The 24,120-nt window shown below is 47.7% G+C and overlaps 2 protein-coding genes across 2 annotated transcripts in view; one reads left to right on the top strand and one right to left on the bottom strand.

Annotated features, from left to right (window-relative positions):
* Window positions 1–1,953: 1,953 nt before the first annotated feature.
* On the top strand, window positions 1,954–5,433 carry LOC142575896 (solute carrier family 22 member 6-like). Its single transcript, XM_075685676.1, has one exon. The coding sequence runs from the start codon at window positions 2,305–2,307 to the stop codon at window positions 4,105–4,107; it is 1,803 nt and encodes a 600-aa protein (XP_075541791.1). The 5' UTR covers window positions 1,954–2,304; the 3' UTR covers window positions 4,108–5,433.
* A 168-nt stretch (window positions 5,434–5,601) lies between these two features.
* LOC142575894 (uncharacterized) overlaps window positions 5,602–24,120 on the bottom strand; it is a 57,894-nt gene continuing 39,375 nt past the window's right edge. Inside the window, exons 5-8 of the mRNA XM_075685674.1 lie at window positions 20,889–20,918; window positions 19,436–19,540; window positions 9,382–9,435; window positions 5,602–5,951 (exon numbers count right to left, since the gene is read on the bottom strand). Coding sequence (XP_075541789.1) covers window positions 5,733–5,951; window positions 9,382–9,435; window positions 19,436–19,540; window positions 20,889–20,918 — 408 coding nt within the window. The 3' untranslated portion in view covers window positions 5,602–5,732. The remainder of the gene's footprint in view (window positions 5,952–9,381; window positions 9,436–19,435; window positions 19,541–20,888; window positions 20,919–24,120) is intronic.

The following is a 24,120-nucleotide window of genomic DNA, read 5'->3' as shown; positions in this document are numbered from 1 at the left end:
TCACAACGAGTTACATGAGTTTTCTTATTGATGTGCATTTGCGCGACTTAATACGCACAAAACACATATGACTCTCAAATGTGTTAACTGAATCCGCTTGTCACATGACTCTTCCGAGAGACGCCAGTCTCTTGGTGGTGCGAGGGCACTCTGTCTGTGAAATGGAACTGTCTCCTACTATGAGGTCTTGTAAATAATGTAACGACATCGATGACGACGGCGGCATGATAATAGGATGACGATGCTAAAATTATTATAGTGGTATCGAATACGAATTGTGCGCCTTTTCGTAAGCCTCCAGGTTTTTGCCCTGTAGGTGACTACTGGTAACAGCTGTGTCTTACCAGTAGTCACCTACGGGACAAAAACCTGGAGGCTTAAGAAAAGGGATCTACTTAAACTTAGGACGACGCAACGAGCTATGGAAAGAAGAATGATGGGTGTAACGTTAAGGGATAAGAAAAGGGCAGATTGGGTGAGGGAACAAACGCGAGTTAACGACATCTGAGTTGAAATCAAGAAAAAGAAATCGGGGGGGGGGGGGGGGCATGGGCAGGACATGTAATGAGGAGAGAAGATAACCGATGGTCATTAAGGGTTACGGACTGGATTCCAAAAGAAGGGAAGCGTAGCAAGGGGCGGCAGTAAGTTAGGTGGGCAGATGAGATTAAGAAGTTTGCAGGAACAACATGGCCACAATTAGCACATGACCGGGGTAGTTGGAGAAGTATGGGAGATTCCTTTGCTCTGCAGTGGGCGTAGCCAGGCTGATGATGATGATGATGATGATGATGATGATGATGATGATACGAAGGCATGACGACAAAGGTATGACGATGCTGGAATGACAGTTCTATGACGACGACTACGTGTCGACTACAGCATCATGACAATGGGATGACGAATGCGGAATGGCGACGATGGCGCGACAACAAAAGCATGACGACAATGTGGTGACGACAGTGACAATCACTCTGACAAAATGACGACGAAGCAACGACCACGACGCATGACGACGGACTGATGACGATGGAGTGACGACGATATAATGGCGGCGACGGCATGACAACGACGGCGTGTTAGTGTTGGAGCTCGCATCCGCGTTTATGCGCATCAACTGCCGCCACGAGTCGACTCGATTGGAAGTTGGAGCCATATATCAGGTGTTTCTCTCCACTGTGCCCGTTACCAGCCCATTGTCCAAGTGCGCAGCCAGGAGCCTTCAGGGATGACGATGCTACAACTACGACGGCGTGTGACCACATCACTTTCGGAATGACCCAAGTATATGGCAAAAGCCGCCTTGAATCACATTATAAATCCGGTGTTCGCACTACGCCCGATACCAGCCAATCCTTTAATATACTGCCGCTAGGAGCCAGCAAAGATGACAACGGTACGTCGACGATGGCGACATTACTTTCATTATGGCACACGCATTCGGTAAGAACTTCTGGGCAAGACAGCAGCCAGCAGCAGGAAATTCGAAGGAAGAGGAAAATGACTTTATTAAACGGAACTCGCCAGGGATTCGAACACTCCCCAAATTTATCTTTTTTTAGGGTTCATTTATGACTCAGATTCAAGAAATTCCTACTCAGCTGGACTCACTCGAACTCAGACTCAGCAAAATTTTGCTCATCTAGGCTCACACTGGCGTCACGCATCGGTATGGGTTTGAGTGAGTGTACTATTGAGTGAGTTCGTCGACCTATGCTTCTCATACTTATGCTTCTCCCACTTTAAGGAGTTCAGCCGCGCACGACCTTTGGAAACGTTTGGAACCATCACCGTTATTGTCATCAGTTCCTGGGTGGAGCGTCCGCCTAAACATGGGCGTAACCGCACGAACATGCGCGTGCCATTGCTTGCGCGTTCATCGTTGTCTTCTACCACAACTGGCTCGTCGGTGCCCCTCGGCGTAACCGCGCGAACGCGCTCGTCGTTGTCTTCCTCCACAGCTGGCTGCGATGCCGCTCATCATGCCAGCGTTCCCATACTGCCCTCCCTCTGCGAAGGCGCTGACGACACTGATCCATCGCCAGTCGCAGCGGCGGTTCCGCTCTGAAATTCTTTGACTCAATATATCGCGAAATCAAAACACGTCAAAAGCTGCGCTCAAATTTCGCATTAGGGAGCATCGTAATTGTCGGACATTTTTTCACCCCTAGACAAAACGCTTGGTTGTGTTGCTGCTACAAAGAAGCAGATGAGGAAGAAGAAGGACTGCGTGCGGGTGATCACGGACTGAGCATTAAGCATTTTAAGCATTAGCGAGCCGTTTTGCCGATAGCCATAGTCGCAATGGAGCGACCACCTCACGCTCAATGTATCAACGTTCCCGACCGCTCTGTTAAGGTGTCTAGAATGACTAAGAGGAACGCAGATCGCCGTTCCAGATCAGAGTACGGGGCCACCCAGCCGACGACCAATACCATGTCAGGCCTTGTGAATGCCGAAGCTGAGAACGACCAGATTGAGCAGGGTGCGACTACGTACGGCCACGGCAATTTCCAGCGGCGCATCTTCTGCTACAACATCTTGGCCCTGGTGGTGCTGCAATGTCACAACCAGGTCTTCGCATTCATCTCCCCGTCGGTGGGTCACTGGTGCAAACCGTCCAGGCGCTTCGCCAACTTGTCGACGGCGCTCTGGAAGAACGCCGCCATTCCTGTCGACGACGAAGGCCATTACAGCGAGTGCTTAGTCTACATGTACCCGGGCCACGTCAACGACACTACGGTCAAGCGCTGCGACTCGTGGGAGTACGCAGCGGGGGAAACAGAGCTGTCTGTGCTCTCCTTCTGGAACATCGTGTGCCACAGGACCTGGCTGTCGAGCTTGGCAGAAGTGGTGTACAGGAGCGGCGCGCTCTTCATACCCGTGGCCGGCTATGTCGCCGACATGTCGGGTCGTCGGCCTGTCATCACTACAGCTGTGCTGCCACTTGTTTTGAGCACCATCGCAGGCTGCTTCACGGAGTCGTTCGCGATCTACTTGGCAACCAGGTTCATTAACTCGGCGTGCGCCAGCACGGTCCAGGTGTTGACACTAATCTTGCTGTTTGAGGTCATACCACTCGAGTTCCGCACCTACTACATCGGCTTCGCCTGTTCACTCGGTATCCTCGTGGCCGAACTCTTCTTCCTGCTTCTGAAGTTGTTTTACCACGGCATCGGTTGGTTCTTCGCGCAGATCATAGCACTGACACCGACGGTTCTCCTGCTGTCAGCGCCTTTAGTCATCTGCGAGTCGCCGATATGGCTGATGTCAATGGGTCACATAAAGAAGGCCGAGGCCATTATGCTCAAGGCAGCCAGAATCAACGGCGTGCGGCGAGAGAACGCTGAAAACGCACTGAAAGCCATCAAGAACGATATGAGCAGAAGCGACGCCAGCCTGTCTCCGGGCGTAACTCCTTGGGCCGTCGTCACGCCCGGCGTGATCCGCGTGAGGGCGATCAGCGTTTTCTTCTCGAACTTCACCATAATGTTCGCCTTTTTCATCATAACGAGGAGCACCCGCCTGCACGGGGACACGAATGCCGCTCACATAGCGTCCGTCTTGCTCTTGGCTCCTAGCTACCTGGCAATGTACTGCGCCTTGAATTCGTGTGGCAGGCTGAAGCTATTGACGGCGTTGCTGGCTCTCCTCGGCGGATTGTCTACCATGTGCGGCATCGCCATCTACGCCCGTCCTGTGGAGGTGTCCTACGTGCTAGTAATCGTCGCCAGGGCCTCGGTCAGCGTCTTGATACCGACCAACTACCTATACATAATAGAGCTCTTCCCCACGGCCCTTCGTAGCGCCGTCGTGTGCGGCGCTTACAGCTGTGGCCGAGTGGGAGCAGTTCTAGCAGCCAGTCTGATGCCCATAAAGTACGCCGGCAGAGAGGATGTGTGCTTCGCTTTGGCGGCCATGGCGGCTTTCGCAAACCTAGTGGTTGTGATTCAGCTGCCAGAGACCAGCGTCGGCATCAAGGCGACCGAAGAAGTGAAGAAGCACAAGGACCTTTTGGAGGTCATGCAGCGAAGCCTGTCGCCGCTGCGGCCGAAACGCCGTCGAATGCGTGGCAAAATAGCAGGCTCGAGCAGTAACGAACCGTAGCCGGCGCCCCGCGATAGCTCACGCTCCGGCATCGGTTGCAGTGCACTGGACGGCGTGAACTAAAGGATTTACTATGACATTGATTTGATCGCGAAACCTTGCTTTAACCCAGAATATTATAGTAACTATATCTCGTAATTAACTTGTCATGTGTGTGCGTAAACTTTTCAACTGTCAGAATGTTCTCCGTTCTTGGTATGCTATACTCCACATCTGGAACATAGGATAGTACGCCAAATTTATTTTCGTACTGCGATTGGGTGTCACATGGCACCCCATTATGCCCGGATGTCTGTTATCTGCTCATTTCCTTGATGGTGACTGTCGTATCACGCAGACACGTTAGGAAGCTCTAGATTTTCCCGCTGAACTTAGTGCCGTGGCGCTCCTGTTAAACACATGGGTGCCTAATGCGCGAAGGACATTTACGGAACAGTGCTCTGGGCATATTTCTAGCAGTATCAACGCCAAATGCATGATTGTGCTCGTTGAGCGGCGTGTTCTTGACGTCCGTGCCGAATAGGGTATGTACGCAGTTGGCTCATTAGGCTATAATTAAGCGAGTGCTCGTTCGGAACACGAGCTTAGTTTATGTGGCGCCGAACCCTTCCGAATCCGGACACACGTCGTTGGCTCCGTGCTTCTGAGCAGTCGTCACCACCCTGTCGGTGCGGTCCGCGCTTGAAGCGCTTATAGGGCACGTCAGCCAATAAAGTGTGCAATTTTTAAAAGCGTCATTAAGTGTTGAAATTGATGTCCACCTGAATATGCATGAGCGTGCCATATAGTAGACTTCAGCATGCATGCGCAAGTAATTGCTGTTCACCGCACCAGTTCCGCTAAGCGCTTGCAACCAGGGTAGTACTTCAGCAGAGCGTCCTCCATCAATGGTCTAATTGCAATGACACGGCCAAGTCGAAACTCTATGGTGTCATCAAGTAGACAAAAACGCTTTCGCAGAAGCGATGTCGTCTTCCAATAGGCGTAGCGGCGTCGAAAGCGGTGACAGAATACTTATTCTGACTGACCTCACTTCAAGCACAAAGAATAGGCGATAAAGATCCATTTTGCACCAGTTCTGTGCAATCGTTACAAGAACGGGTGGCGAGGACTGATCTGGTTCGGAGTCGGCCCTCAGTGTGCCATATGCACTCAAACCAAGCAGAGCCAGCAATGATAAAGGAAAAAAAATAGTGCATATACGCAACCCGTAGTTTTTCTCACTGTGTTCTGCGAATGCGCACACATCATCCGCATATGTGATGGCGTACGGAAAGGTCTTGCGCAGGCTCTACTGAAGTCCTCTAGTAGTACGAAACCAATTGGGTATCAGGCTCCTTCGTTTTTTTTTTTGTTTTGTTTCGGCAAGCTTGTTCACGTCTTGGCAGTATGAGCAAAAAGGAAATGTACTGACATTGTCATGGTAATCGCCCAAACGTCGTCGTCACCATAAGCTGTTCAAATTTCTTCACATTTGACGAATAATGTGCCGGCACAGAAACACAATTTATTCTGCGCTATATGCATGAATTACATTGCATTCGTTGAACCATACTGTATACAGTGTATACACGAGAGCCACAAATTTGTTTTATTCGTAAACGCATTGACACTATACATCAAACCTACGATGGCCGACTCGCAGGAGGCGCCATTTGGACCTGGGCAGGCGCCATTTGGGCCTGGGCAGGCGCCATTTCGACCTGGGCAGGCGCCGCCGGGACCCCGGGAACAGCCACCGCTGGATATTTTGTAAACGGGTTCAACACGAAGATAACTCCCTGCGTCGGCGGGTTGGTCTTACAGTCCTGGTAGAATATGTATATCTGATACAAGATGACTCCCTGGAAAAAAAAAACGGAGTTTTGCCAGAAGTTTCAAGCAATGAGAGCGACCGCGAACACCGTCTCATCTGCAGTTGCCTCGTTGTTTCGCACACACTCGTTGTGATACTCACTCGAGTTGACTCGCATTCACGAAATAATTGACTCACTCATGATGATGACGATAATGGTGGTAATTATTTCTTGGCATCCCCTTTGAAACGGGGCGGTAACAAATAGTCACCTAGCCTACTTCAGCATACTCGCGGGACCACGGAATCGCGGGATTTACCATCACCACCTGTAATATAGGTTAGTTTATCAAGGTTGGGTTGGCACACGTTCTATGTACGATACGCACTCTTGGGAACATGCGGGCTTCGGCTTGCACGAAAAACCTGGCGTTCTCAAATACATTTGGCATGACTTGTCATTCACACTTGCATGAACTGATGCCCAGAAGCAACAAACGGAGTGGCCAGTACTTTGTCCGTCACTATATAGAGGCGGCTCTTCACCGGCGATTGACAAAGGCCTCGCCAACGACAGCGACAGAAACCACACAGCCAATTTTATTGGAATGCGAGTATATTCACCCAGCAAGGGCCGTAGTAAGCGTCCACATTAAACAAGCGCCGAGATTCAAAGCTGATGGAACCGTTAACTACGTGGTCGGTGGTCGAGATAAGCAAGAAACACTTGGAGTATTGGTGTAAATGCAATAAAGAGAAAGAACAATACAAGTAGAAAATAGAGCCGGGGTCGTTTGTTTCGTAACAGATATGAATAAATGTGCAATATAAAAATTACAAGAGATATGTAGATATAAAGAAGGGGAGGTTTTGGTGCAGAGAGATAATATAAAATATAAATGGACAAAATGATAGTCTGCAATAGATATAGTAAAACCTGATTAGCTCAAGCAGGCTAGGTGACTACTTGTCGCCACCCCGTTTCGAAGGGCATACCAATATAAATCATCATCATCATCATCATCATCATCATCATCATCATCATCATCGTTATCTGGCTACCAAGGCGACCAATGTTCAGACCGGTGAGCGCGACCTGCCCTTCGCCAAACCGAATGGCTCGCGATCGGTGCCGTTCACGTTTGCCCACACCGCCATCACCACGTAAAATAATTGCCTGCGCATTCGGACGTCCTTCTCCGGCGACTTTGATTGGTTCAGCAGCTTTGCGAAACCAGTCGTAGAGCTGAAGAAGCGGTCAGTGAGAGGGTCCACGAAACTGGTCGATCTTTGACCACAGTCACCCTTTGCGACCTTTGCTTTGCGACCGTGCAATATTCGCCTGCGTGAATGCCGCTTTAGAGTGTGCGAAAAGGATGAGAAAGGCTCGATGGCTTCTTTGGTCATAACCATATGAAGCAACAGACTATGAAGCCCGAGAAAGCAAAGTTAATTGTTATGCTGCGACTCAAACGGAGAAATATCAAATTAGGGTAAATGGAAATGAAAGTGGACTTGCCGCAGCTGGGGACCGAGCATAACACTTGCGAGAGCATCATCTGTATAGAGTCACTCATAACCAAGGCGGTGGGTGCGTAGCATTTAACCTCGAGGCAACGTGTAGCAGGTGAACTTAGGCGTAGGTAGCTGTCCAATAAACACTCGTATATTACCTCGTGGCATCAATACTGGCGAATTCGAGACCCTCGCTATGCATGCAAAGAGTGCGGATAATGGGGATCCGAGGGGCTCAATTTTTTACAGCGAAGCTGTTACGAGCTACTTCACCTAGTACGTCCGCGTGTTAACACAACACTATCATCATCAGGACTGGCTCCAGCGTCGTCGTATTCTTCCACAGCTGGCTCATTGGCGACCCTCGGCGCTACCGCGCGAACGCGCTCGTCGTCATTAATTAATCTATTAAGAAACGCAGACGTAACCAATTGTACAGCGAATTACAGCGAAGCTGTTCAGGGCTAGTTTACCCAGAACCGTGTCCGTGTGTATAGGCACAAAACTCCTCACACGTGGGCCGATCCCGAAGACAGTGCAACGCCGGGACCCACGGCGGAGGTAATTAAATTAATTTGATGATGGGGTTTTGCGTGCCAAAACCACTTTCTGATTATGAGGCACGCCGTAGTGGAGGACTCCGGAAATTTCGACCACCTGGGGTTCTTTAACGTGCACCTAAATCTAAATACACGGGTGTTTTCGCATTTCGCCCCCACCGAAATGAGGCCGCCGTGGCCGGGATTCGATCCCGCGACCTCGTGCTCGGCAGCCCAACACCATAGCCACTGAGCAACCACGGCGGCTTACGGCGGAGGTGACGCAGGCGTTAAGCACTCCCCATACGTGGGCCGATACCGAAGATGGTGCAATGCCGGGCGACCCGTGGCGGAGGTGCTGTTGGCCATTACGGGGCCCACATGCGCAGCATCGCTGCTCATCCTTCTTCACAGAGTAGAAGGGCACGGAGTTTTCGTTAGTCTTCGTATGCCTCATGTGTCTTGTGCCCGCTACGGTGAAATTTGTAGAGCCTAGGATGGCGTTAGTGAGTAGCGAGAACTGTGACATCACACGCACATTTACTGCGAGATCGAGCTGTTATGGGCTCACTCTCCTGGTCGCTTTGATGTCCACCTGAGTTATCGCTGGAATCCAAAATCCTTCGTGAGAGAATTAGAAGGAAAGCAAAATTATCACGGAGCCGCGCGGATTCGAACAAACAACCATCCGATTGGCAGTCCAGGATTGTACCCTTCTGCCGCTCTACCGACGCTACAAAAAGAGAGAATACTAATCCTGGAGAGTGCGATGGCGCCACCGGACTACCGTGATTGGCTAACGCCCGCTCAACATCTGTGTACTGGATAGAGCTGGCATTCGCGCCATCTTCGTGCTCTAGCACGTCGACTTGCCATTCGAGAACGCGGGCCTCAGTTTAAGTTTTCTTTTTCTAGGTGTGATCACAATGACCGAGCTCTTCTAAGCTTTGTCTGCATTTGTGTTCTATTTCATTGGGCGCTCGACTTCTTCTCAAGTTTACTGGATGGCGCTGACGTCTGGTTCTCTTCGAAGATAGCGTCAGGCATCTTATTAGGGTGCCCCATACATTAACCTGAGGAAAGCTGCATTAATCGAGCGGCAGAATTAATCTAAAAGGTTATTTTAATAGAGGCCAGCGGCTAAGCACGGATAGGTAAGAGGAAGAAGAAAAGCCGAGTCATTCCACTTCACCACCTAGAGCTGCAACTTCCACAAACGACTCATAGCCACACGTGTACCCTTGAGACGACTCACACTTTTATTTCTCGAAAGGAGATTGCTCGCTCGCGCCTGCGAATGTTCAACCCAACAAATACCGCGCGATACAGTCTAAATATATTTCTTTGGCTATTGCGTCACTACTTCGCGTTACGGACAAAACTATTTTTTTAAATTTCGTTTGCTGATAAACTTGTAAGGCCCACCTTCACTATAGCCAGGGCTATGTAGTAGATGGCGTGCTGCAGGAATGCTCGATTCTGTGGATGCAAACATAAAAAAAGGAGGACAGCACAAGTACACACACGGCATTATGCACCGACTTGCAATATAAGCAAAAGTGGCTATTGAATGACACTGTAGGAATATTTAGCGACTGAGTTATGAAAACGGCAATTTTCGAACGTCTTTACGGTCGTTTTGAGTCGCTAAGCTTGATGGCGCGAATAAAAGTATTTAATTGACAGGGTAGACTTTTCGTAAATCGTTTATCAAAACGTTCTTATTTTCCTTATTTTTGCATAAGAATGCCTTCTAATGTGGTCGATGAGCACAACGACAGCAAAGTAAAAGCGGAAGCCAAGGTTTCGGCAAGTGGACTTGTCTTTTCAAGGCGACATATGGTTTCTTCGGCACAGTGTATATAGGTAGGGTTCTTCCAAAGGGGAGAGGGGGTAAGGCGGGTGGGCGAGGCTATCGAGGCAACGACCGAGGGTGTCTTAGAGGCGAGGGTGTAATATTGAGAGGAAAGGCGTGCTATTCAACGTCGGTGGAGGAATGTGAGGAGCGCCGTGTGTCAGCAGGTTTGCGTGTTTACGTTAACTTCCCTTTTTTGATGGAAGGGGCCTGGACAACGGTGGGAGGGGGATTATCTGCTCCCCTGGAGGTCGCTGAACGCTCGTCTCTCTGCAAGAGAGAATAAATAAAGCCGTGGGAAATGTCGCTCGAGGAAAATAAATAAATAAAATGGAATTGATGTAAGAATAAAAGAACAAAAGAAAGGGAGGAAAGAAAAGAAAAACAAAACACTAAGCAACCCAATGAATAATAACTAAGTGCTGTTGCCTATAGCTTGAAAGTTAGCAAAGCTAATATATTCTAAAGTTCCCTTTGAAACGTTTATGCCCATTGATTTTATGATTTCATTGCCCTGTATTTTATGTCTCGCACAGAATTGAAATTTGACTTTAGGATGTAGAGTTCATCAAAGTTATGACCTGGTGGGTTGAAATACTCGGTGACGCCATTGGGAAATTATATATATATATATATATATATATATATATATATATATATATATATATATATATATATATATATATATATATTCCATTTTTTTACACAAGCACCCTTTCCTGCCGCTTCTTGTATTCCTTCGTGCAGAGAGACGACAGTTCATTGACTTCCCATCGGAGCAGATAATCGCCCCCCCCCCCTCGTCCAGTCCTTTTCCAGGAAAAAAAGGAACCTACAGTGACACGTCAACCGGCTGACACACGGCGCTACCTCACACTCCTCCTCCGACGCTAAAAAGCTCGCCTTTCTTTTCAAATCTACACCCACACCACTAACACGCCCTCCGATCATTGTCTCGCCCACCCACTCACTCCCTCTTCCCTTTAGAAGAACCCTACCGAGGAAAGCACATGTCGCCTTAAAGAAGGAAGTCCACTTGTCGAAACGTTGGCTCTCGCTTTTACTTTGCTCTCGTTTTGTTCATCGTCTTGTATTTCCATCACCCACCTTCGCCGTGTTTTCCCTGGATTGCTAATGTGGTCGATTTTTGATAAATTTTATTTTATGAACCTCACACACAATTGGTTAACATCTTTTCGACCACAAAGTACAGTACCGGTCTTGCGCCACGTGCCCCTATGCAACTACTGAAATGTAATTAGTTTGAATATTTCTGGTTTATTATTTGTTAATGCATTTCGTTATTCGCGAAAAAAAATATTACGCTCCCCATAAAAGTAACACTCGTTGGTGGCTCGCAAGCGCTAGGGGCACTGCGGTTGTTCACTATGTCTCGACTTCCTAGGTTTGTCGGGCAAGAAGAGCTGCGGTCTGTCAAAAGCGAAGGTACATTAGAAGCCGGGCATAGAGCGAGACAGGCGTGCTATTCATCTCTTCTACACTGGCGCCTGTTGGAGCTAAGCTTTCTTGCCGGGTTCCAGGCAGTTTTTCGCACGTATGGCGACATCTACGAATGCCACGGCGAAGAAGTAAATTAGAAGTTTAGCGTTTTAAGCAGATATAGTTTCATATATTATTACTAGAGGGAACTGCGGCGCTAGTGTCTATGGGAGCTGCAAGAAGGGTGATTTTTTTTTTCATGCGTAGGTATTTTAATGCCCACCCAACGAGGAAGAACGTCCGTCAGTCCGGATTTCAGCCCATGTTCCACGTAAGACGATCGCTTTCAAGATAGGGCCCGAAGCACCGAACGAATTGAATTTCGTGCTGCCTCTCGCTTCAACGCGAACTTAGCGGCGAGAACAGAGCGCACACGAAGCTATCAGCACTCGCCGCGCTGTCCCCATCTCAGCTCGCTTTCCAGATCGGGGGCCCGCGTGGTCGCGCCATATACGCAGCCGCCGCCGCAGTACTTTTGGTCACGGTTGATAATCGTTTGACGCGGATGGATAAGGCGCTAAATAGCGATAGCGGCTTATAATGATCAGAACGCCGTCAGCACACCTGGCGCCACCACCTGCCAGGGGGGGGGGGGGGGCTTCAGCCTCCCCCGAAATTTTTCGTGCTGTGATGCACCGCCGACCAAAAAACCCCCGGCGCCGGAGATCATTCTGGATTTTGTCTAGAATGTATTTTTCACACTCGAAAAGACAATTCGGCGTGAAGATTGTGAACTGGGGCTGTATTTCGTGGAAACGCCCATGCACCTGGAGTCACATAACGCAAAGATCCCTTCCGGGCACAAAGTTTCAAGGGCGCTTTGATGGCGAGCGGGCTCGTCGCGGCTTCTCGCAGAGGGCGCGGAATCTACGGAGCTCATGGATTTCAATTCCGAATCCTTGTGTGTATAAAGATAACATAAACTTCTAATGTGAAAGGTGCACTAACATTTCCAAAGTCGTGCTTTACATTTTCAATTCCGGATATTTGTGAGTTTAATGTTCTTATAGATATTTGACGCCGAAGCTGCATTGACTTTTCTAATGTCGTACAACGGACTGACAAGCCAAATTAACACACTATCAGACAAGTTGTCAAAACATCATGACACAGAAAAGAATAATTTTTTTTTTACCTGCGCCAAAGCGTCCATGTCAAGACGCGACGCTAAAGCCAGCAAAGGTACCTGCGTTCTTATTTTTTTTTTGTACTTTACGAGGACCCAGATTGAGCCTCTTCAATTTATTTGTTCTCGCTACCAGCGGGCAGCCAGAGCCAGCCAGAGGTCATGTGTTTTTCTCATGTTGCCCTGACAACCACGCGGCGCACTTTGGTGCGCGTTCGTTTTTCTCTGGCCTAGTGAATTTCGGCCTCAGAGATTTTGGACGCTTTCTGGCTAGCAGACGACAAAAAGAAGCAATGGTCGCCCTCCGCCACCACTGCAGGGACTCGATGAATTGCATCGGGTTCACTTGAGGGCATCGCCATCATTTCGATGTTATCGCAGCGTCTACGGAAAGTCTTTTATCTCGCCAGTGTAGGATAACGAGCGGGACGCATATGGTTCTCTGTGGACCGAGCGTCTCACGCGTTCTTCGATATTCCTTCGATATACACCAGGTGCCCCAAATAGGCATTAGATGGTGGCCAACATGCTTTCCTTTGCTTTTCTTCATTTCGATGCCCCCCCCCCAACACACACACCCACACACACACACACACACACACACACACGAACACGCACACACACACGCACACACACACGCACACACATACACACAGAGAGAGAGAGAGAGAGAGAGAGAGAGAGAGAGAGAGAGAGAGAGAGAGAGAGAGAGGAGATATTGTTTCGGCGCAACGAATTGTCGCATGGCGAAAGTTTGATTTTGTTACTTCTGCGAAAAGTAATGGGCCACGGAACTTTTCAGTTGCCGGGATACTCTTATCATATTATTGCGATATCAATTATATGGACACTCAAAGCGCATACCTGTCGTCGTCGTCATGTTCCGTATATGAAGTCCAAGGGCGATAACATCCTCAGCGCTCGCCGCATGTTGTATGTGCGGGTCAAAGCGCAGGGGGGGGGGGGAGGCGACGATGGTGGGTCAGTCTTATGCGCGCAACGGAGGAAAGCGGGGAGGAAGCGCGCCGCCTTCCATCGCGCGTGATGCATTGGGGGAGCGGAGGGAGGGTGGGCGGGCCTTAGGATTATGTGTTCTAAAATTATGAGGTTTTACGTGCCAAAACCACTTTCTGATTATGAGGCACGCTGTAGTGGAGAACTCCGGAAATTTCGACTACGTGGGATTCTTTAACGTGCACCTAAATCTAAGTACACGGGTGTTTTTGCATTTCGCCCCCATTGAAATGCGGCACGTGGCCGGGACTCGGTCCCGCGACCTCGTGCTCAGCAGCCCAACACCATAGCCACTGAGCAACCACGCCGGGTGTTCTGTGATCTGTGAATCTGTGATTGCACAACATGTTTATTTGCCTTGTTTGACGCATTATACAGGGTGTTTTAGCCCAATTTACCCAGAGTTTAAAGATATGCCGGTGCACTCTAAGACAACGCGATCAAATGCATGTTGCTCACTTTGGTATGCAGTGTGTCACGATAGTTTTGTATTTTGTTTAATTACATAATTAGTCAAGATTAATTAACTTCTGAAGCAACGAAGCGAGGAAAAAGATTCCAATTAGAGAGTTGCAGAGCTGTTTGAAAAACGTCCGAATAAACAGTTTCTGTGCTTCTATCTATTAAGTATTAGTGTTTGTCAGCTCACTGCGGATACCCGCGAAATAAAAAAGAAACAACGTGACATGCCCGCTTGCGCGTCGTGATTGCATTGCTCCCAATCGTTCCGCGCACAAACAGCCATAGGTGCGCTGCCGCTTAAAAAGTGACAGGGCAGTGACGCAAGCGTTGGCTGTTCGGTTTAAGCTAGCAACCGTTATCTCCTGCGCTGCGTAAAGAGACTGACGGACGTGGTGGTGGTGATATGTAGTAGTTCCAGACAGCGATAAACAGACTATCGTGCATCCGCTGTTAAAGCGCGATTAATTTCGTGATGCCTTTTTCCAACGAGGGAAAAGCAGACATGATCCTTGCCGTAGGAGCTGGAGGCGGACAGAGACGGCAGGCTGCAAGAATATTTTGAAGCTGGCAGCCAGGTACGCGACCGAGCCCGATGACAATATTCAACACCTACGAGTCGCTGAAGCAACCCGGCAGCTTCACAAGAAAGAGGCAGGGAGCTTGACTAATAAATAATTAGGTTCGCTCCAATGTTTTGTCTTTCATGGCGGCTAATCCGCACGCTAGCACAACAGCTAGACTGCACCCTTGTCACCTGCAGTTGCATCAATGCGTGGAGTCAAGGGATCTCCAAAAGAGACTCGACTTCGCGAATTGGACTTTGTTTCTGGAGGAGCGGGATTCTGACTTTTTCACCAAGGTTCCGGACTGACGAGGCGAACTTTTCCCGAAATAGCCAAGTAAATATCCACAACGCACACTATTGCAGTAAGCAAAATCCCCCACTGGCTGGGAATATCCCGCCACCAATATCAGTGGTCTTTTAACGTTTGGTGCGGAATATATGACAGCACAGTCATTGGTCCAGTGTTTTTTAACAACACTCTGATCGGCAAGAGGTATGTAATTCAATTCCTCAAAGGGCCGATTAAGGACTTCTGCTGCAACATGCGACTAGCTCAGCTTGACGCAATGTAGTATCAGCACAACGGGGCCCCAGCCCTCAGCTGCAGTCAAGCACGAACATTGCTTGATGTTAACTTCTCAGGGCAATCGATAGGGAGAAACGGGCCTGTCCTGTGGCCGGCAAGGTCACCCATCCTCAACCCTCTGGACTTTTTCTTGTGGTGCTATATTAAGAATCAGGTATACACGACGGAAAAAACTACTCCAGAAGCCTTACAAGAGAGTATAACTGAAGTCTGCCACAGCATTTCACCGACGGTGCTCAAGGCAGCGACAGCAAGTTTTCTCAGAAGATACCAATGTAGTGTCGCTGCAGAAGGTGACCTTTGTGAGCGGTTGCTGTGAAAGCGCAGGAAAAATAAACGTAAATTGAGTGAAAGACTGCGTCTTGTCAGTTAGGATACTCTTATTCTACCATTTTCAGCTTTCTGAAAACTGAGTTTTTTATTTAGGGATGGGTTCAATTTGCTTACAGCTATCGAGAAATGACGGATCTGTTACTTTCGGCAGCACAAGCGATAACCGCTGTGTCTGCTTAACGCTATAACAAACTTTCGCGAGGGAAGCACATCGCTGGCGTAAATGGCATAGCCAACGCCTACGTCGCTGCCCTGTCGCCTTTTCGGCGGCAGCGCGCCTACGGCTGTCTGCGCGCGAAACGTTGGGGAGCAGTGCAATCACGACGCGCAAGCGGGCATGTAACTTGGTGCTTTGTATTTCGCAGGCATCATCAGTAATCTGAAATACACTAATACTTATTAGATATATAGAAATACAGACACTGTTTATTCGCACGTTTTGCAAACCTCTCTGCCATTTTCTTAGAATTTTTTTCCTAGCTTCGTTACTTCAGAAGTTGGTTTATTAATCTTCTAATTCTAAAAATCTAATTAAGCAAAATACAAAAGATAGCGTGACACTCTTCATACACAAGTGAGCAACATGCATTTGGTCGCGTCGTCTTAGAGTGCATCGGCATATTTTTTAAGTCTGGCTAAAGTTAGCTGAAACCCCTGTATACAGTGACTTTTGCTTAGATACGTAGATTTATTTGACACTTATACGTGTATTTAAATATCTTGTTGCGAAGTTTTCTGGATACATTCAGTGAACTTTGTCCCCAGAAACTTTTTTTGCTTTTTATCAAGCTTTATCTTCGCATTTGTTTATTACATTACTTCGCATTTCTAATGTATATTTTGCAGAATTGCTGCTTTCTATATGTGATCTCTGTTGCGACTACAATTTCGGTGCAATTACTATACACGACCGGTGACAGCTGCTCCTGCGCAGTACATTGGAACGAAGGACAGCGTCACTGAGATTTTTTCCTGGCCGTTGCACATGTACAAAAATATAAAGAAGGTTCTTGAATGACAAAGTTTCATTAAAATATTTGTCCTCAACTTCTTTGTTTCACGGCCTTTACATTTATCATATAAGCGGTATGCACTGCTTTGCTGGTTTCGCACTGATGTAGTTTTAAAGTTCGTGTGATATTTTCTTTCTTATTAAACAGAAAAAAAACGTGGAAGAATTGATATCCGTTATTTCGGGCACGATTTTTGGGACATAAGAATATATTCTTTTATGAAAAAATACATATTTTACGTGTCTTGACAGTGTGTAGCGTCCAAGAATTCGTTTGCAGCATCTTTGGCAATGACAATGTAGTTATTATTCATGCATTTTATCCCTCGGCAAATTCTATGAGGAGGCCGAGCTCCAACGTGAGCGCCCCCCCCCCCTCCCTATGAACGAAATTTCTGGCTACGCCACCGCCACCTGCGGTAGTTTGCTTGCCTCATAAATTTACCTTGCGCCTCCGTCCGCTACAGTTCGCGTCGCCGCAGCGCTGTCGTTTATACTGGTCGGACCAGGTTTGATAACATTGGTAATGACACCGGGCTGCGTTGAGCTGAGTAAGTGGCACAATTCTTACGCATACGTTAGACCACTACCAGTGGAGTTTCTGCGTGAATTCCTATTGCGACAGCTATTCCATGGACCATAAAGGCACATTTCTGCCGTCGACGTCGCCGCGAAGTCAAAGGGCGCTAAAATCGTCTCCACGCGCCGTGTGCTGTATGTGCGAGTGAAAGCGTGCGAGGGTGAGCCGGCGATCGCGGTTCAATCTCGTGCACGCTAGGGAGGAAAGCGGGGACGAAGCGCGCCGTCTTCCGCCGCGCCCAAGGCTCCGGGAGTGCGTTCTTCTCCAGGGTCCCTGGCGGCTGTGCGCGCCTGGGCCGCTGTATCTTGAAAACCATTTGCGACGGGGACAGAGTCCGCCGTGCGCTGCATTGTGCGCTGTGCTTTCGCGGCTTAGTTCGCGTTGATCAGAGGCGCAGCACGAAGGTCAATTTGCTCGCTGCTGCTGCTGCCACACTTTTTTCTCACTCCAGACTTTTGACAGCGAGTTTCCGCGGTCATCGAGTGAGATGTGTTCATGTTTGCCTGTGCGCGCTTGACACCACGCTTGTTAACTTAGGTAGTGCGCCTATGTTTACAAGTTTCTACGGCCGATAAAGATATCCATGCTCCATATAGCTGCCCACCAATTTTCTATCGCAATCGATGATTCGCCTTTCGGTCGAAACTGTGACTTTTTATTTTTTGTGACAAAGGCGAAGGCGGCTGTCGTCAGTGAATTTGAGCAGAACATTGGAATATTCGCCGGCGTTTGCTCGAAAACGGCTCACGTTGAGCTCCACGGTTAGAACTTACGCGCACGGACCATTCCTCGTCGGTGTTTTGAACTCCCGCCACAGGAACCTGCAGTGAAATCACGCCGCCATGACAAAATCGAAAGGTCCAGCAATTCTAAATGAATCGCCCAGCGGAACTATAAACATAGAGATTGAAGAGGCATCGCGCTCTTCCACACAGAGAGCAACCGACGTATATTTTTTAAAATATTCATTGGCAGATCGTAAAAACTTTTACAATTTCTTTTGTAAAAGTTAGATTTTCCATAAGCCTCGGTGTGCTTACGGTATAACATTTCTTGTTCAATAATGTTCATAATAGGCTGCCAACATATGTCTCGTACAGACGCCTATGAACTGAAATAGAATAGAAATCTACATGGTTTCACGGCATTGCCTACACAAATTATGCGTACTTTATGTGGCCAGAAGGAAAAGTGTATAAGGAGGCAAGGCGGACTACAAAGAGGCGGTTTAAAGATATTTTGATAAGGACTGCGTGGCTTTAACTGACGTCCTCACGTACGCCGGAACACGGTTTCTTGAAAGAAAGGACTTGTTCACGGTGAGAATGAGAGGTTTAAGGTACTCACAGAATCACCGAATACAATAGAAAACTTCATCACGAGGCTAGTTCGGGGCATTGTGGGAAACTTACGGGCGTCAAGTGTTACATCATGCGCGAGGCTTTCAAATGCCTTTCCGTTTACCGTGCATTAAACAACGCTTTCATGCCATGATACTCGGGTCATTCTGGGTTCACCTAAAAAGACATATGCGAAGGTCACTTTTCTGAAAATTTAATATTACGGAGCAATTCCTTTAAACATCGTAATATTCTTTTTTTATTTTTGTTTGCATCGTATACTGTACTTGCCCCGACAGGAAGAGAATAATAGCGATGGACGAAGCGGCGGGGTGATTTCGGCTTGTCTATATGTATGATCCATCACATTGGCACATATTGTATATCTGGCTAGCGTCGCCGAAACTGTATATATAGATAGGTGGATGTGCAGACGCTGGTACGCGAAGTACGTGGCTATTTCCTTTAGTGAAGCCTATCCCGAGTAGAGATGTAAACTTTCATGAAAGTTTGAGGGGCGTGAGAAAAACTGGCTTCTCTCATGCTTTTTGCAGATAAATACCAAAAACTAAAAAAAAAGGAATATTGCGCACGTCACAGAGCTATGAAAAACTCGACACATTTATTTCTCTAACACTGAAAATAATATAATTATTTCATTATTACATTATTCATGTGAACATTTTTTTCCCGAAATTGTCAATGTCTTTTTCAACCACTTGCATCTCAAATCCTAAGTGCATGTTCCAGCTCGGGGTAGGAGACTGAGTATTGTTTCTGCAAGCCAAGAAGGGACACCAGAACTACGCCGGTGCTCGTCGCATAGTATAGAAATTACGACGCGCAGAGGAGGCGCCACATAGGGTCCGGATGGTTCGAATCATGCACCGAGAGACCGTATACTGACAGGGGGCCAAGGCCGAGTTTCGAATGAAGTTTTCGATCAGCGCGCTATTGCGGCAACTTTCTTGTTCTCGCACTCTTTCTGTGACGCCTTACAAATGCGAGTGTGGCGTGCGTATACGCTGCCTGCGAAATTGGAACGAAGCGCGATTGCACCGAATGTCGACGTGCGGTCAACGCAAACACGAAGGTCTCGCACTCACATTGCGGGATAGAAAGTGGGCGCCCGCCACATGGCCGGCGCAGCAGACGACAATGGTCCCGGCGTTCAGCGTCAGGAACTTGCGCAGAGTCTCCAGCACTTGCGCCTGCGGTGTACGTTACAATACACCATGACAGCATTGACAACCATTACGTTAAGTATAACCACGAAAATATGCATAACGCGGTGGGTATGGTGGCGAAGAAATCTCGTTCGAGAGCTGTGGAGCGCTAAAGCATAGCGCTGTTCCAACTGAAGCGTGTTCCTCACGGTTAGGTCGCTGAAATTAACGGATATAAATCGTGTCCCTCTCCTTCGTAACAAGAAAGCCACTGCAATAAGCTTCTTTAGGCAGGGAGACTGGTCTGTAGAAAACTTTATTTATTCGGCTTGGACAAATTATGACTTACCGAAGGAACTGATATGGCGATACAGTGCCCTATATACGGCGGTCCAAATTTTGCCGAAGATTTCGCGCTGGGCTGTCTCACTATCATAACTAATAGGTACTTCGCATATTTCCATTTTCTTTCTCTCACTTTACGCTTTTACATTTGCCTACGCTCCTCGTACTTTACAGTGGGGGAGCTACACGCGAGCCCACTGTAACGGGGAACTTTACTCCGACCCTTGTCGCAACGTTGGCTCCAGGCTGAGGCTTCCTCTGTTCGCTTACTGTTGATCAGTGCATTTCTCATGACACGTCGGAATGAGCGAAGACTACCATTCGCTCGGAATGTATACAACGACAACAAATGAGACATCCATGAGGTCATAATGTGCCTCGCACATAAAGTATAATCTTTTCTAATCACTCCGCATCTCCTTACGCAATCCACACGGGGCCTATAGTTCTCTTTTCTATACATAACAGCCAGGGGCCGCATTTCCTTCTATCACAGATCGGGTATGTCCTTTTCAGCACGCACTGATTGGCTGAGCCCGCGGACGTAAATGTGTCGAAAAGAGCACACTTCCTGTTAACATTTATTTCTCGCGCTGCATTGTTCTCAAATTACTTGACAGACTGCGTGCCCGTCAGTCCTGCTCGTCTGCGTGTTTAGAAGTGATATCGTGCGAAATGAGAGTGTCCAGGAAAGTGACCGATCGGAATATGGCCCCAGAGCAAATAAGTTATGAACCTGATCTTCCCACGGATCGTGGTTGGTTGACTCAGGCAAATTCAAATAGCATAAATTTTGTGCCTTAGCACTGCGTCATTGCTCTTGCATGCAGTGGAGTGCTTATCCGCTATAGTAAAATTTAACTGAAAGCCCTATGTGAACCTGACACGGTTGAAGCAAACGTAATAAAAACGGGCACGTCTGCATGCAAGTATCCGAAGGTTTCAACGAGGGCTCCTCCCTGTTTCTGTTTCTGTTGCGGATACAAGACGTATTACAGTGAACGGTTACTATAAAAGGCGGAAATGTAAGTTTTGATTTCGCACTTACAGGAGTCGGACCCGCAAGTGCCGGATTGGCCTGTAAAGAAAACAAAAGGAAGAACCTTGGAACTTAAAGCACCAATGAGACTACTCAAGGAAACCACAAACGGCGCTGGAAAACCGTGCAACGGAACGGCTTTTTATTAACGCATACAACAGCGCTTGACGTTCGGCTTGTTAATGCCGCGTCACTTCAGAAGTGCGGCAGCTCATCAAGACGAATACAGATTCGAAGAAACGCACCACGAGCGTTGAGGTGTCCTTATCTCCATCTGTATTTGTCTTGCCGGGCTGTCGTACTTCTGAAGCGAAGCGCACGCGACACAGGAGAAAGGATGGCTTGTATAGTGCGCATTGTACGTACTACTTACATTCCGGGAGAATAATCGACTATAGACTGGCGCGTAAGTGACAGAGGCGAGAACGGCAACGGATCACTCAGATGATGTTCACGCAAAACATGTACGGCGTCTGCAACAGTCAACATTCCATATGCAATACGCGACATGCAAGAATTGGTCATTCGTATTAAAAATTTAATCTGGGGTTTTACTTGCCAAAACCACGATGTGATTATGCGAAGCTCCTTATAGGGGGAGAGGGGGGGGCGAACTCCGTATTAATTTTGACCACCCGAGGTTCTTTAATGCGCAAACAATGCACGGCTCACGGAAGTTTTTGCATTTTGCCGCCATCTAAATGCAGCCGCCGCGGCTCTGCCCACCTTTGAGCACGCGAATGGATGGGCGCGTGGGACGCCGCCGAAGGCGACGTATAGTTTCGCCTCATGCGCACTCCCCTTCGTACAACCTGTGACCCCTGTTAACCTCCGGGGTGCTGTTTATGCTGCACAGCAGCACAGGCGTCGCGTGCTTGCTATTGCTTCGCCCTTCTAGTGGAACTAATTAAAGTCGCCTTGAAACGATTTTGACGATTTTCACAAGCCTACTGAGTCGTTATAGGTAGGTCGCCTAGTGGCACGGGGCACAACCGAACGCAGAGCTAATATAGCAGTAACAAAGTCTATTCTATTTTGCCGGTTGGCGTAAATTTTCTGCAGGAGCGTAATCGTGAACACGTCGTCCTTTTAAATGTCTAAAACGTTTTACGCACGGTTACAGCAATGTTAGCTCCGTGTTCGGCCAACCCTCGGAGGGCGAGTGCTAGTTTCGGTTTCAAGGAACATGCGCGCTCCGACCGGTTACCGGACATCCTAAATATTCTTTTAATCATCTCTTTGTGAATTTTAAATCGGGCGAAGCGCGGGAAGTGGTTTTCTTCGTGCATCCGTCGAGCATACCTCCGTTCACCCTTGCCACTCGCTCAGCGATATCAAAAGCTGCATCGCGCTTGGTCATCTGCTTCGGTTGTCGTCCCAAGCATGAAGATGGGAAAGATAAGGCAGAGAAGCTTGATCAGGCGGGCAACGAACGGAAGACGCAGGAAACCAGGTCAACCAAGCATTAGACGAAGATGGCTAAATCGAGGCATCACATGCGTTGCGCGGTTCTGTGGTGTTCTATCATGGGGAATTCCAGTTATGCGAAGTTTTCCAGGTTCTCTAATGACAGCAGGTAAGGACAAGTATTTCACTTTATTTTCTGAGCAGGTATTCATTTTGCATGAGTAAACAAGTTCTGTGCAAGCCTGAGTGAACTGGCATAGGAGCAGTGTCGTTCGATCCTTTCGTCATGACGGCAGCCCATCTGCTGTTGGTGGAATACTTGTACTGCAGGGCTTCAGTGCGTGTTTGTTGCGGCATACATTTTGTGCGCTCTCTGTCGACAAATATAGCCAATGCTAAAGTAAAGAAAAAGAAGACACAGCCGTGATCTTTTATCAAATGTCAAGTGCAATGACGGCAAAAGAATGCACGCACGTAATTTCTTGTTGCGTTTTGACAAACAATTGCTAAAATATCATACTGAAAAAGGTTGAAGCTCTCTATTTTATCTGGCTTTTGGAGCGCAGACGGCACCATACGCACAGTTACCTTGATTTAGGCTCAGCTTTGGTGTGTGCAAGTTTATGGGCACTTGTATAAGAGACGAAGCGCAATGTTATTTGTTTTGCCGAGAAAATGTATTTAATAATACCTGTAATACCAGTATAGAGTGCTTAATACTAAATAATTATTAAAGGGAAGATACGAAATAAGCATGAACTAGTAATCCCCTAGCGATGAAGAGTGGCATTAAGTTTTTTTTTTGTGAATGGTTGGTTCCTTGCGTGGTTGTTGTATCAAAATAGTGTCCGAATACTTGCCGTGTTTTTCTGTATATATGAATATGACGCAAAGTATGACGACAGGCAGATTATACATGCTTGTAAGTGCTATAGAAATATGCTTCCTCATTTGGCATATAGTTCAAATAATGAGATTAGTTATAGGCTGCTTCCTGTTCATGCAGATGCCTGTAGCCAGTTTAAAATTCTATGGGTCCTTACATATCATGCTGTCAATGAAATACATGTATTGTAGTATACCTTCTTTCTGTAAGCCACAAGATGTGTCGCCGTCATAATATACGTGATAGTCAAGTTCCACGTGACCAGCCCGTGATGGCTAATTTCGCATTGCTTTGGATCTTCTGGAATCTATGTTCGCTCATTATGACAAATTTCAGTTGTGAATGAAAATTCCTTCTGCAGATTGGCACTTTATCACTTTGTAGAGGTCCTCCTTTTTCCAGTACGGAATGTGTGAATAAAATCAAAAACGTTCATCTTTTACTTGCGTTGTGTTTTGGCTGACCGAGAAATCGGCCAGCTTAAGCTGATCGACTTTAGAACACACGAACAAAATTAAGGATTCATAGTGCCAGGAAGTTTTCTTTATACTATCCCCCCCCCTCCCCCCACTATATCGGTGGACTAGTTGAACTGTAGCCCTAAATTGAACCGCAAGTTACAAAGCGACTATTTTCACGACATGACGAAATGTAATATATTGCCTGCGAATATTTGTATTTAATGACGGTGTGCTATATAAATATTTTTCATTGTAATTTCTGACCACTTGCGCATACGATCGCTGTACCAGTGCTTAAAAAAATGAATAGAAGCTTCCAAGGTAAACACGGCAGAAAGAAAAACGCTTCCTAAACACAGCACCCTTGGTTCTGCTCCGCGATTTTACCAATCTCGCCGCGCGGCCAGCGGACCTGCAAGAGAGTACCAACACAGCCTGCTTGCATGCCAAGTAGGAAAGGAGGGCTTCGGGGAAAGCCTGCTCCTCC

Source organism: Dermacentor variabilis, chromosome 3 (genome assembly GCF_050947875.1).
Source record: "Dermacentor variabilis isolate Ectoservices chromosome 3, ASM5094787v1, whole genome shotgun sequence".
In the NCBI taxonomy this organism is placed as follows: Eukaryota; Metazoa; Arthropoda; class Arachnida; order Ixodida; family Ixodidae; genus Dermacentor; species Dermacentor variabilis.
This window is presented reverse-complemented; position numbering and strand designations above follow the sequence as displayed.